General features: G+C 42.9%; 1 protein-coding gene across 3 annotated transcripts in view; it reads left to right on the top strand.

Moving 5' to 3' along the window:
- The window catches only part of SRFBP1 (serum response factor binding protein 1), a 74,787-nt gene that overhangs the window by 52,260 nt on the left and 7,212 nt on the right, over nt 1-15,315 (top strand). For 2 of the 3 annotated variants that reach the window (XM_042453317.1, XM_042453318.1), the window contains exons 4-5: nt 2,572-2,643; nt 10,748-10,829. In XM_042453317.1, the coding sequence (XP_042309251.1) occupies nt 2,572-2,643; nt 10,748-10,829 (154 nt within the window). The remainder of the gene's footprint in view (nt 1-2,571; nt 2,644-10,747; nt 10,830-15,315) is intronic. The other variant, XM_042453319.1, reaches the window with a different exon arrangement.

The raw sequence follows: 15,315 nt of genomic DNA, 5'->3' as shown, positions 1-15,315 counted from the left end.
CAAAAAACTAGCTGGTGCTGTAGGGTGAGAATATGTTAGTGAGTAGTGGTGTCGCTCCTTCCCTCTACAGATCTGACAGTCAAAAGCGTTGGCCAGTTCTTGAATACATGCCTCTTCAAGTGCTCTGAGTGGTGATGATTTGGGAGTAATCTGTTCCCCTTTGGGGAATTGAAGTACAACTAGGTTCTCCCATGTCTGGACAGCCTTGTCCAGACTGGCCTGAAAGGCCGGCTTGGGGGCAGAGTCAGGGCGTAGCTTCCTGATGACGCATGCCTGACTCTGCCTTCCCAGGGCACCCTGATGCCACATGCCACTCCAGATGGCGCACGGCATCATGACAAGCTTATGGTGCTACATCAAGATGACACAGCACTGAAGGGGTGCTATATAGCCTTGCTACCATGACTATGGCACCCTTTCAAGGGTGCAAAAAGGAGCTGCTTTTTGAAGAAGGGGAGGCTGGAGGCCACCCCATTAGGGCTGTTTATACAGCCCCTTAGTTGTTAGGGGTGTAATGTATGTCTCAGCTTTAAATAAAAAATAGGATGAAGCAAAATTAGTAGAGTGACATAGGTTACCTCCCTTATCTGAGATGCTTAGGACCAGAAGTTTATTTGTTTATTTGGCTTTTGGAATGTTTGCATATACATAATAAGGTATCTTGGAGATTGCACCCAAGTCTAAACTTGAATTTCATTTATCTATCATCTGTACAGTACGCCTTTGCTTTATGCGGGGGTCAGTTCTGGACTCCCCCATGTAAAGCAAATTCCGCGTATGCTCGAGCCCCATTTAAATGAATGGGACTCATGCACGCGGTGGCACACCATGGATGCAGATCCTATTAGTTCCTATGGGATGCGCCGCCCCTTCCTCCCCGCGCAGCTTTTAACTTATGTTGAAAGCCGCGTAAAGCTGCCTGCGTATGACGCGGGCACATTGTACTTTATATACATACCTTGAAGGTAATTTTATACATATTATTTTGAATAAATTTGCACAAAACAAAATTTGTGTACAGTGAACTATTAAAAAGTAAAGGTGTCACTATCTCAGCCACCCATGTGGACAATTTTGGATTATTTTGGACTATTTTGGATTTCAGAATTCTGGATCAGGAAGACCCAACCTACATAGATATTTGTTAGGAGGAGAAGGCGGCAGAGGGAGAAAGAATGCATAGGTTCCAGCATGCCCATTAGATTTAACAAAAAGTTTTCTTCAGGCACAATGAAATGGTTATAATTACCTGTTTTTAAAATGCATAGCAACTAATTTTGTTCCCTAATTTATCAGTGAGGCTGGCTTTTAGATTTGCTAACTCCATCATGAACTCCACCCCTACCATCAATATAAGAGTGTTTGGCATTTAGTTTTCCTATCTTAGTATCTAGGTACTTTGTCAACTTTTTAAAAAATAAAATAATAAAATAAAACAAAAATCTAATCTGTACACATAAATTTAAAAACAAAAAATAAAACCCCTATTAGTCCTGGTGTTCAAAGGTGAGAATTATGTATTATGTTGGATTGCCAGGTATCAGCAGCTCTAGCCTGTATCTATACCTCTCGCCTACACATTTGGGAATGCAGCTCAGATTAAATACTTGGAGAGCTGGAGAAAGGAGAGAAATTGCTGAAGAATGTCAAATATTTACTGAAGACACTGGGGAATAATTGTGATTGGGTGTCCTGCTGTGTCTAAAATGGACAAAGTGCAGCCTTTCAGCTCCATAGAGTCACCCATGGCTTTTTCTGTTGTTCTGACCCACCCTCTTCAGACTGCTCGTTTTATGAGGAAAATGAATTGCATCTTTCAAAGCCTTTAGAAATGGCAGTCCCTCCTGATTTTAAATAGGTTGCGAGTCCCCACACCCTGCACTGTTTAATATTTAAAACCATTTTTCAAACCCAGAAAGAGGCATCCAGCTACCTCAGGTTTTGTTGTTATCTTCTTTTTTTTAGCATTTTGGCAGTCTGTGTGACTTTCAGTGAGTCCTAGGACAGAAAATCTGCCTTACCTTTTAACCAAGGTGCCTACTCTGGTCTATGTGGAATAATACTACAGTAGTTATGCTGTTTTGCAGATCATGAGCCCTGTACACACGGGCCCTTTAGCACATCCTGGTGACGTGCTAGAGTTACCTCAGGTGCCGTTTCCAGATGCCCCACAACCCTAGGACATCACCAGGAAGTCACAGCTCTGTGGCACCGTATACACAGTGCGCACAGCTGTGACGTCACTGCCGCACGCCTTCCAGATGGGCGCGCGTGGCAGTGACGTGCTTGTGCCACCGCAGGCAGTTTGCAGCAGTGCTAAAAGAAGCAGCTTTTTAGCGGTCCTTTTGTTTCCGCGTAGCCACGCCGTGCAATTTGGTTGCTGTGGCGCGGTTACGCGGAAAAGAAAGGTGGCCACCGGCTGCCTCTTTCTGGCGGTCTGTACCCCGCCATAATTTCAGTGAAGTTGATTGCAATTTGTCCTCAATTTAAGTGGAAGGATTTAATAATTACTATCATGAAGAAACTTCATAGTAATTAACTAGTTCTTTCTTTCTCTCTTTTTTTTCATAGGAAATAAAACCGGATCAAGTTACCAAATTAGCACTTGGGAAAGAAATTGATTTTGAAATTATCTGCAAAATGGTATGACTTGTCTTGTGTTGGTCTTAAGTAGCACTGCAACTTGTTTGGAAGAACATCACTCATTTAACACCAGCAGATTTATTTAAATTCCAAACAAATAAATGATTGACAAAACTCTTAGCGGATGCTGTTGAGAAGCATGCCATTGCAGTTGTTTCATCTTCTAATGTTGCTTTAATGACATCCTGGTTGGATTGTTGTAACACTTTCTATGGAGGAGCTGTCTTTGGAAATTGTTTGAAAATTCAGTGGATCCAAAATGCTGCTGACTGGGTCTGGTTGCAGGGAACATAGGACCCCCCCTTCCCCATTGAAACAATTCTACCAGCTACCAATTTATTTCCTGGCACAATTCATAGTGCCCATTGTGACCTTTTGAGCCCAATATGGCTCAGCCCACACTTTCTGAAAGGCTATATCTCCCTGTATTAGCCTGCCCAAGTTCTAAGTTCTTCATGGGAATGTGTTGTCTTGGTTCCACTACCAATGCAGACACTTTTGATGAGGGCACAGGGGTGAGCCGTCTTGGTGAATGCTCCCAAGTTGTGGAATTTTCCCCCCCAGGAGGTTCAGAGAGTTGGCCCCCTTTCTCCTTTCCTTTCACCAGCTCTACACTGAATAAGGACCTTATTCAGACAGTCCTTTGGCCTATAAGTTATGTAACGAAAAAAGAGTTTGGTGAGGTTGTGTGTGCAAATGTGCATTCACATTGTTTGGTCGACTTTAAAGTGGAAAAAATGGCTGTATTAATGTGATATTCAGGACGAAGTAGAATTGCTTTTTGAAGTACTGGAAAGACCTTTGATTAGGTCATTGCAACCAGTTTTAGCCAGTAAAATTCTAACTAGCATACCAGTCAGTTGACCCTCCATATCCACAGATTTTTATCCACAGATTCAAGTATCCACAGCTTGAAAATATTCCAAAAAATATATAAATTCCAAACAGCAAAGCTTGATTTTATTATCTTATATAAGGGACATCATTTCAATACACCACTGCATTTAATGGGACTTGAGTATTCATGGATTTTGGTATCCACGGAAGGTTTTGGAACCAAACCTGAGTGGATAACAAGAGCTCACTGTAACCACATTCAGATGAAGGGAAGTAGTTATAGAAGGGATATACAAAATTTTATATCTGAAACAATGGCATAAATCCCATTTTTGCCCCATCTACTTCAGACCCAGTTGTTTCTAACTGCCTTGAGTTGACTGCAACTCATGCAGAACCTGTGGATGAGACATCTCCAATCCCTCCTATCCTCCACTGCTATACTTAGATTCTGCAGATTCAGGCCTGTGACCTCCTTGATTGAATCTAGCCATTTAGCATGTGGTCTTTTCTGCTACCTTTCATCTCCTCTAACATTATTGTCTTTTCTAATGAGTCTTGCCTTCTCATGCGGTGGCCAAAATACAACAGCCTCAAGTTTTATCATCTTGGCTTCCAGAGAGAGTTCAGACTCAATCTGTTCTAGGGTTCATTAATTTGTTGTTTTGACCGTCCACAGTATCCTCAGTGTTCTTCTCCCATACCACTTCTAAAATGAGTTCATTTTTTTCCTATCAGCTTTCTTCACCGTCCAGCTTTCATCTCTGTCCATGGTGATGAGAAATATAATGGTTTAAATTATCTATCTTTAGTGCCCAGTTGTATATCTACACTTTCAGATCTTGTCTAGTTCTTCCATGGCTGCCCTTCCCAAATCCTAGTTGTTTTCTTATTTCTTGACTGCAGTCTCCATTCTGATCAATGTGTGATCCAAGGTATGGGGAAACTTCAACTATTTTGATTTCCTCATTATCTGGCTTGAACTTCTGTAGCTCTTCACTGGTCATTATTTTTGTTTTCTATATGCTCAGTGGTAAGCCTGCCTTTGTGCTTTCTTTTTTGACCTTCGTTAGCAATTCTTCCTAGTCTCTGATGTTTTCCGCTAGTATCATGGTGATACACATATCTTAGATTGTTAGTGCTCCTTCCTCCTATCTTCACTCCTCTTTCTTCTGAGTCTAAATCTGCTCATTGTATGATGTTTTCTGCATACAAGTTTATCCCGGAAAGCCTATTGATTAAATGTGCCTACTCTTCTTTGGACTAGCAGTTTAATTTAAGCCAATATTTTATCAGATGAACAGTAGAGGAGAAATTCTAAGAACACGTTCTCATGTGGTAAGAACTTATGAGGAAGTCTTTCAATATGTTTCTCCACCTTTGAAAGTACATTTGATGGCAATGAGTTCCAGGGTGTTTTCTGTCAAGGAAATGCAACATGGGACATGCAGTTATAGAAATAAAATATGTATGTGAGAGTCAGAATGACTAAGCATGAACAATTAAGAAATCACACAGGTTTAAAGGATGATATAATTTAGAAGTCTTGGGAGCCAAGGACAAAATTATGGAATGTACATTGGTAACACCTGAGACTTGTTACATGTACAAGGTGATCAGATGATGTTCATGGGTTGGACTTGAGTATGGGATGAACAAAAGTCAACCAATCATTGTGAATGTACACACCCACTGGGTGGTAATTGTCTAGTGGGTGGTAACAAACATTTGCTATAATAATTGCCAGTTTTGCTAATGTAACTTGTGGGTAGTTGTGGAGTATTTGGTAGAGTGTAGAGATATTGTGGATTGTTGGGCATATAGAGATAGTAACTGTAACTGTATATAGTAGAATAAAGTAGATCTTTTATCTAAGACTACTGAGTTGTGTTGGTGTCTTGAGTGAAGATACAAGAACCAGCAGAATCCTGATGGTGTTTGGAGACATCTGAAGAAGAAGTGAGAAGGCTTGGAGAAGTTTGTCAGGGTCTTCAGCCTATTCTCAGAAAACTCTGCTGCTTTGGGAGAAAGCAATAACCACTGACCAAAGCTGGTCAGCTCAGCTTCATTAACAAGGTGGTGAGTTACAGCCTGAGGTGAAGAGCAACAACTCCTATCATCCCTGCCATTTTCCTCTTCCCTGAACAGTGTTATGGGAAGTGTATTATGAACACTCATAAAAATAGTTTTTCCCAAAAAAATAACTGTTGCATCAGTAGATTATCTTTTACGTGGGACTGGGCCTAACATAAAATAGACTTGCTTATTGATAATTAATTCTTTTGCCTCTTGCCTAGATGTTATTTTATTTATTTCATTTGTATGCCACCTTTCCCCAGAAACGGACCCAAGTGGCTCACAGAGAAAATGATTTTAAAAACTGTACAGTAATGTTTTAAAAACAATTGAAATAACCTAAATAAAAACAGTATAAAATTACATAAAATACAAAAGTTTAAAAGCATAATTAACACACACACACCCCCATATAAAAGCCAGTCTGATATGATTATATATTAAAAGCTTGCTTTAATAAAAATGTCTTAGCTTGCTGGTGAAAAGCAAACAGGGAGACAGCCAGCCTAGCTTCCAAGAAAGGGCATTCCAGAGGGACAGAGCAACCACCAAGAAGACTCTCTCTCATGTTATCACAAAATAAGTCTGTGCTGATGATAGGGCTCAGAAAAAGCCCTCCCCTGCAGGCCTTAGTGTTCTGACGCGTTCATATGGGGAGATATAGTTCTATAAATAATCTGGACCTGAGCAATATGTTGTTGTTCTTTTTTATATTCTAGTATTTCTATCAGTATTTTAGAATCAGACTGTATCCTCCAATCGTAATAGATAAAACCATAAATAAATTCAGAGTTTTGTAATAATTCAAGCATTTCAGGAGTTAAAGTCTATTGCTTTTATTTGATGTGTATTAAAGCCATTTGGTGGGTGTCTATAGATCTAAGTTTAAGAATCAATTACCAAATAACTGATGGATCAAAGCCAATATGTTTGAATGATTTCTAAGTCCCATGTTATTAGTACTTTTCTGTTACTTTATAGAAAACATCAGCATTTGCAACTACCTTAATAAAAACAAAATTAAGTGGATTTATAAAATTGTTTGCCGTTACATTCAGCCTTAAAAACAGACAAAAATAGATTACCAGTACTGTGAACTCATACAGTGAACTGTCTTTTTCCTTGTGATTTCTTGTACTAAATGTGCACAATTTGTATGAAATGATTTTGTGTATTGTTGATTATTTCTTGTACTTAATGAGCATATTTTATAGGAGAGCTTAAATTTTTTCAGCAGATAGCATTTCTGCTGTTTACAATGCAAAAAGCTAAGTTTTTTGGGCAAGTGTAATTGCTAGCAGTCATGTTCCTATGCAGTCTGCACACTTTCAAAGCAGTACTTATCCCAAGTAGTCCTAAGTTTATTCTGCTTATATGTATTTGGCTTCAAGTTGCCAGGCAAAAATACTAATAATTTCTTGGAAACAAATGCAATGGGTTGACTTTCTTCTGAAAGTACAAGATAAGATATCCTAAGAATAATGTCTATAAAACTGAAACAGTACCCCAATTTTGTCTGGAATGGAAATTACTGTGGGTGTATTTAAAAAACCAACAACACTGTTTCCTGAAGAATTTCCATGGCAGTCTCATGTTAACATCAAACAAAAGTGGTTGTGGTTTCTTTGAGAATGTTGATGATGAGGGAATGTTGCAGGAAGGTGTAAGATCTGTCTGCCTGTGACTAACTGAGTTCCTGTAATATAAATGATTCAACTTTGTGATCTTCAAAACATTTGTACTTTTGAACTATGCTCTTAAATATTTTCACAGCCTTCAGAATTTGTTGTCTAACTTGAATGTTTCCTTAGCGCCAAAGGTACACAGTCTGTCTTGAGACACTGCCTTTAGAACAAAAATGGCTCAAAGAGCTTCCAGAGTTAGATGTGTCCATGTTCGAGTTATGCTTATAAAGGGCTGCGTCCAGCATTGTATGAACAGACTTCCATTCACACAGTACTGCTGTCTTATCCTCTCTTAATTTCCACAGTGTCCCATGTGCGCCCAAAATCATCTACAGAGGGTCCCCCAAACTATCAGAGCATATTTGGAGGCTCACTGTGCACCAGAGGGAAAAGGAATCTACTTCATAGGGTGGTGCCACTCTCAGTTGACAAACCCAGTAATGTCTGATCTTGATATTTTATACACTGGCCCTTATGTTTTCCTGTGACACTGTTCTTGGCTTTGCTCAGTGAAGTTACCTTGTTGATAATGTAGTTCTGGTTCACACATAAACATCATATGAAAGATCCATGAATATTCCCATGAACAGTTGGCCTTCTTTATCCCAGATTCTGCATCCACAAATTCAACCAACCATGGTTCAAAAGTATTCACACACACCCAAAGAGGAAACCTTGATTTTGACATTTTATATAAGGGATGCCATTTTACTACACAATTGTATATAATTGCACTTGAACATCCACAGATTTTTGTATCCATGGAGGGTCCTTGAATGAAACTGCAGCAGATACCAAGGGCCCACTATATTACCTTTAGAAAATACACACTTGCCAAATTCATTGCTCTGTCACATAAAAATTGTTACTAAGTAGAAATCTCAGGAGGAATTGGGGGGGGGGGGGGGCAAGATAATCCATGGAATATATTTCTTTTTGGTCACTATGTGGGGAACGGCTTCTACAGAGAAGGAAGCTGCTTGATGGAATGTTTGGCTTCACACTGTAAAGTAGAAGTGAAACGTTTTTCACCTTCTGACTATGGATGAAGTAAAGGAATTCCTGAGTCAAAAGTCTCATCTTTACCCACATCCAAAATGCTCCTTTATATTGTTGTTCTCCCACTGTTGAAAGGCATTTGCTTCAATTGAAAAGGAGAATGGGCAGAAGTGATCTGGATGTAGTCAAAGGTGGCTGTTGCTGTGGGAAAGACTGTAAAATCTTTACAGGCTGGCATTCAAGATATAGGTACAATCAAAGATTGATTCAATTCATTTTTCATATTTTAAATATAAACTAATATTTTACCTAATTTTTAACTGAATATTTGTTTGTCCCATTCTCAAGCCCAAAGCAATGTACACAATAATATAGAATTTGGATAGCTGTACAAAAAATGCTGTATAATAGCAGACTTAAAATACTAAATACATTACAGCCCTTCAGGAACATTATGATGCCCCTATTATTATGATAATATCCATATTATTATTTATTAAAGTCCAGAATAGACAGGCAAACATAATTAAAAGTTAGATTCAAAGTACTGGTTTTTAACCTATAAAGCCCTATGTGGCTTTGATCCAGGCTATTTGAAGGACTGTATCTCCCTGTATGCCCCCCAGAGTATAGAAATCATCGGGAGAGGACCTTCTCTCTGTTCCGCTACCCTCTCAGCTGTGTTTGGTGGGAAACTCCCTCCCTAGGGAGGCCAGGATGATGCCATCCCTGCTGTCCTTCTGCCAGCAGATAAAGACTTTTTTGTGTCAGCCGGTCTTTGCAAACTGATAAGGACTGGGTTTTTAATGTTGTGCAATACAAATATTGATGGTTTGTATTTTAACATGTTATATTTGAATGTATAGCTGTTTTAACTCTTAAAATTGTTTAATTGTTCTTTAAAGTTTATATTTATATATTTTAATATTGTTGTATTGTTTTTAAATTGTATTGTTTTATACTTGTTCACCGCTTTGGAAAGAAAGGCAGCATATAAGAAAATAATAATAATAATAATAGATTCAAAATCTAAAGAGATGGTTTTTATTCCCGCTGAGATCAAAAAGATGGAAACATATTTGATAATGAAACAGATGTGGTTTTAAAGACTGACAAGTGAAAATATATTGCAACCTATACATAGTTAGTAATAAGTCCCAATCAGTTTGCTAGAAGATGCTTCGTTTCCCAACATCATCTTAGAGAAGATATTGCTTGCCATGGATCAAACACTTCACATTCAGGATTTTGAATAAAGGCTTATGGGTTGGAATAATTTCTTACTGGTATTTGTTGTCTTCTTTTAAACATGTCTATATGGAAGGTTTTTGTACGTATTTCTGACTCTGTGTATTGATAAAAGAACATAAAGTAGGCCCTTGGTATCTACTGAATTTTGGTTCCAGGACTCCCTGTAAATACCAAAATCTATGGATGTTCAAGTCCCATTAAACACAATGGTGTAATGAAATGGAGTCCCATATATAAAGTAGCCAAATCAAGGTTTGCTTTTTGGAATTTACACTGGGCCTTCCTTATCTGCGGACTTGCCATCTGTGGATTTCAGCATCTGTGAATGGCCAACCCGCATTGTCCCCAGTGGCAGTATGGATGGAGCTGTGCCACCATTGGGGGAAAAAGTCCCTCATCCCCTTTCCTCCCTCCCCGCTCCCTCCCTCCTTCCTTACCTCCTTCCTTCCTGTCTGCCCCAGCTTGGCCTTGGGGGTGGAGCCTGTTGGCCGGGGGCCGCAGCTGTGGCTACAGCCAGGGCTTCAGTCTCAGAACCCCTGTCTCCAGGCCGAGGATGGAGCCTCTGGGCCTCGAGATCCAGTACCAGTTGTGGTGCTGGCTCTGTCAGAGCCCCATTGGCTGGAGGCAGCTAGCACCAGGGCCAGGGCTTAGGTGTCGGGGCCCAGAGGCTCTGTCCTGGGTGCTGGGCTTGAGACAGGGGCTCCAAGATTTAAGCCCTGGCCCCAGCCCTGGCTGACTGGGAGCCAGACTCCACCCCCAAAGCCAAGCCGGAGCAGAGAGGAAGGAAGGAAGGAAGGAAGGAGTGAGGGGGGGAAAGAGGAAGGAAGTAGGGAGGGAAAGGGGAGGGAGGAGGGAAGGTAGCGGGAGTGGGGACTCCAGGCCCATTCTCCCTAATGGCAGTACAGACAATGGAACTTGAACATCTGTGGATTTTGGTATCCCGGGGGGTCCAGAACAGATCCCCATGGATATCAAGGGCTCACTGTATATCTTTTTGGAATAAAGAATCTGTGGATATGAAGGGCTGACTGTGTAAGTATAGCAACTTGATTAAGAGTAGATCAGCTGTTCTGTAGGCAATTTGTTTTTGTATTATTTGTGGAGAACTTGACTAGTGTTTAGATTGCTAAGAGATTTTATGGTATGTAGTTGGCGAAGCAGTGTCATTCCCAAGGTCTTTCTTTACAGGGCTACTTTGTTCTCTTAATTCTTCTGTCACTCAGGAATGTGATTCACAAATTTCTTTTTCTGTGCAGCCCAATTGTACAGCAAGAGACAGAGCAATTGCTAGATTGTCAGCTCACCCACTACTAAAGACAAAAATTGCTGATATTAAAGGTAAGCCAAAGTTAGGCCACCTACTCTATGTTCATTTGAATTCTTTAAAAAAAACAGTATCTGGTTTTAGTCTGTTTTAAATCATACATCTAGACTTTACTGATTCTTTCAAACTGAGCATTTGCAGTAGTCATGCAACCAAATGTTTTGCATTCTTTTTATCTGAAGTAATTAGTTAAAGAGAACACTACAAGAAGTGTTCTACAAGAAAAGCAACATATCTGCTGATGCCTGAACAATGTGCACTAATCCATGTAATTGCAGGTTTTCTTTCTAGATCATAGAATGATTATGTTTCTGTTACATATATGTATTACTCACACTAGAACTTGTAAAAACTCTTAGTTGCCTCTATTTCCAGGATTTCTAAAATGGGGGAAGTGAAGCACTGATTCAAAAGTCTCTGGTAGAGGTCTGAATACAAGTAGAGTCAGCCAAGACACATATAGTACAACCCTTGAACGGGCTTTGATAATGATGCCTACTTAATTCTGTGTTTGCTTAGTTGTAGGTAAGGTACACTGCGTTCAGTGAGATTGACACCAAGGCATCACTAGGGGGTGCAGCCTGCATCAAGTAACACCCCAGAATAGAGATGATGCCTGGTCAGGCCCTCCTCCCACTGCAGCCCTCACTGCAGCAGCGAAGGAGAGGCCCAAACCCAGCTTTGCCAAGGCAGTCTAGGAAAAGGCCCAGCTTTGCCATGATGGTGGAGGGCTGATAAGGAGACCTCTGCTGCTACAGTGAAGTAGAAGCCCTTGTGTGCCTTTCCCAGTTTTGCCACAGCAGCAGAGGCCTCCTCATGAGAAGAGCACTACTGCAGTGAAGGAGAAGGCCAAGAACCTCTCTCCCATCTTTTCTGTGGTGGTGGAAATGGCCAAGCACCCCTTTTGGCCACCGCTGCCCTTCCCCAGCAAGCCCCATGTGTAAATTTGTAGCCAAATTTCTCACTATCTTCTGAACTTGCTTTTCTAAAATCAAAAAATTTCTAAAAATGTTTGAGTCCCAGATCTTCTATACTTGTATTTTCTCCATCAAGTGAAGATAATCTTTATTTCATGTTTGCATCCCAAGGGTTATCTTTAATTTATGGCAGATTCTATCAGCTGACCACCTCCACATTAACTGATGTAATTGGCTGAGTTTTTTCTTTTGACATTCTGACTGGAGAAATAATTTTTTTTCATGTATCTTTCAAGAAATGTTAAAGCTAGCAATTGAAGATTAGGAATGTAGAAGCATTTAATTGTTCAGCTACAGAACACATGATCTTTAAGGGTAATGTCAACCACATTACTTTTGATAACATTCCTTAATTTAGAGTGGAGTCCAGGGTGGCCTGCTTCGAGATAGCAACTTGCACAGGCAACTCCATTGAAAACTGAAGAAGCCTGCTGTGCCCTTTTGCTTTTCCATGTCTGTGTGGATAGTGATCATAATTTTTTTTTTGTCATTCCCCACTGGGGTATCATGGGGAATAAAATGCTAACAGGCCTCTCCTGTTGGTATTTAGGGAGTCCTCCTTTCTCTGGGGGGACCATATAACATGTTTCAAGGGATGCAAAAATAAAGACTGTGCCTGTATGTGTACCCATAATACAAGATTTTTGAAGCAGCTTCTTCCACTTTTTTTAGTGCATTCCTGTTTGGGAGGCATATTGTTGTGCTCCAGATATCAAGGGCACAATATATGGAACAGTCAGAAGAACTTTGACAGCCTGGATATGAGTGGGATGACATACAAAACCATTTTGTGACTTGATTGTTGTGGAAGCTGTTGAACTGAATGTTGAAAGCAAAAAGGAGAATAAGAAAGGTTTGCTCCTTGCCTGCATCTCATGTAATTCAGTACTTGGCTCAACAGACAAGATATAGAATCATCCACTGCAAAGATTTGCAGACAGACTTCAATGGACTATAAGTGGGCACTACATTGGCCCATTATTCCTTACATATGGCAGAATTGTTTCCCAGATGTATTTTACCTGATACAGGCTTACTGATGTAAATAAAGCCACCTTGCACTGGTCTGTCTAGAACACTATAATAATACTGAATGACAACAGCTTTTCAAGGTTTCAGACTAGGCAGGGTCTATACTGCCATATTACCTGAGATTTCCCAGCAGAGAGGGTCCTGGCATCCTGTAACCTGGGTTATGCACCTCCCATTCGCTCCTGTAGGCAGGGACAAAAGAAGACCGGCCTCCTATATAAGGAGGAGCAACCCCCTCTGGGCCTCAGTCTTGTCCTGCCTACGCTCCTAGCAGGTCACACTCCTTCAGCCAGCGAAATCATCTTCCTTTTCGTCGAAGCGGTCAGTTGTTTTGTTGTCCTTGGCCTCCCTGCTCCCTCTTCCCTGCCTTCTCCCCCTCTTGGTGGTGGGCTATGGCAGAGGACCCTAGGCTCATGGGTGAAGGGCCTCCTCAGGGAAGGGCTTCCCCAGTGCAGGGTCTGCCGCTCTCTTTGGGGGAGCAGGCGTCAGAGGTAGAGCCTGGGGCCCAGCCTGTCGAGACCTCAGTCCCAGGGGGCTCCGAACAGGCCCCCTCCTTCCGCCCGGGCCGCTCCGGTCCCCAAGGCTTGGAAGAGGCCTCAGCGAGCCCCAGCCTCCACGAGGCGAGCGCGGTCCGGGAGCTGGGCGAGTTCGTGAGGGCCATTTTCACCCGAGAGGCAGCGAGCCTGTTGGGAGGGAGGCCTCCCCCCTGGTTTTCTGGCTAGGGACCTTCCAATACTGCGCCAAGGCCCAGGCAGCCGCGGTCACTGTGCGCCGCCAGCTGTGGCTCAAAAACCGGAACATTGATGCTAGGTCAAAACACAATCTGGCCTTCACTCCCTTCCTTGGGGCAAAATTGTTCGGTGAGTCTCTCGACCAGTTTCTGGTAGAGGACAAAGATAAAAAGAAAGCCTTGCCAGGGGGGACCTAAGGGTGACAGCAGAGCCAGGCCTAGGGCTAGGAAACAGTTTTTTCGTTCCTCCAGAACTTTCCCCTCCTCCTCCCCCTCTACCTCCTCACAGGCCAGAGACTCCAGACCGTTCGGTCAGCTCTGGGGCAACAACAAACAACAGCCCAGGCAGTCCCGGACATCCTTCCACCAGAGAGGCCAGCCCGGAAACAACAGGGGGCCCCGCAAACATCAACAACAACCACAATGACGGGGCGCCTCCAGTGGGAGGCCGGCTGAAATACTTTGTCTCGATTTGGCAACGGTCCACTCAAGATCAGTGGGTTCTCAACACCTTAAGGTCGGGATACCGGATAGAATTTTTCCGTCAACCCCGAGAGAGGTTCATCCCACCTCCAAGGTCGAGGGACTCAGCCAAACACAGCCTCCTGCTGGATGCCATCAGAGACTTGCTCCGTTTGGGGGCCATAGAAGAGGTCCCGGCCTCACAATGTTTCACAGGCTGCTACTCCACTTTCTTCTTAGTCCCAAAGAAGAATGGGAAGTGGAGGACTATTCTAAACTTGAAAGGCGTCAATTCACACATAGTCCCCAAAAAGTTTCGAATGGAGACCCTCAAGTCGATGCTAGAGGCCATCCAGCCAGGAGACTTTCTTTCATCTCTAGACTTGTGCGACGCTTATTTTCATATCCTTATACACCCAGACCACCGGCGCTACCTGAGGTTCACCTACAACGACCATCACTACCAGTACAGGGCGCTGCCCTTCGGCCTGGCGTCGGCGCCAAGGGTGTTCACCAAGGTCCTGGTGGCCTTAGTGTCTCACTGGAGGTCACAGGGGCTACACATCTACCCCTTTCTGGACGACCTTCTGATACGATCGCCGTCGCTCCAACAGGGCCAGTTGGATGTCTGCCAGATCCTCCGCTCCCTGGAGGTCCACGGTTTCCTAGTCAATCTCGCCAAAAGCTCCACCACTCCAGCGCGCCAGATCCAACACTTGGGGGCATGCCTCGACACTCAGAAGGGCGTCATCTCCCTCACTCCAGAGAGGACACGAGCCATATTCAGGGCGGTCGACCAAGCCCTGTCCCTTCCCAGAGTCAAGATCTCTCTGCTGGCGCACCTTCAGGGGCTCATGATAGCTACAAGAGACTGTATACCATGGGCCAGGTTCCACTCAAGACCCCTTCAGTGGTTGCTCCTGCCTCACCAAGAGGCTATAGCAACGAGGTCCAACCTCAAGATCTTGGTGACCCCACAGGTTCGCAACTCCCTCCGGTGGTGGAGATCCCCGGCGGTCCTCAAGGGGAGGCTGATCTGGGCCCCCAGGAAGGTCCAGATTACAACCGACGCAAGCCTGAGGGGCTGGGGAGCCCACTGCGGACACCAGATGGTCCAGGGCAAGTGGTCCCCCGAAGAACAGACAATGTCCATCAACAGACTAGAACTAAGAGCGGTGAGATTGGCCCTGCAGGCCTTCCATCAGACTGTCTCAAACAGGTCGGTCCTGGTCAGGACGGACAATGTAACAACCAAGGCTCACATCAACCGCGAGGGCGGTACAAGGTCAAGAGATCTAA

This window comes from Sceloporus undulatus, chromosome 2 (genome assembly GCF_019175285.1).
Source record: "Sceloporus undulatus isolate JIND9_A2432 ecotype Alabama chromosome 2, SceUnd_v1.1, whole genome shotgun sequence".
NCBI classification, from domain to species: domain Eukaryota; kingdom Metazoa; phylum Chordata; class Lepidosauria; order Squamata; family Phrynosomatidae; genus Sceloporus; species Sceloporus undulatus.
Note: the sequence above shows the minus strand (reverse complement) of the source record. Positions and strands in the feature narration are given on the sequence as shown.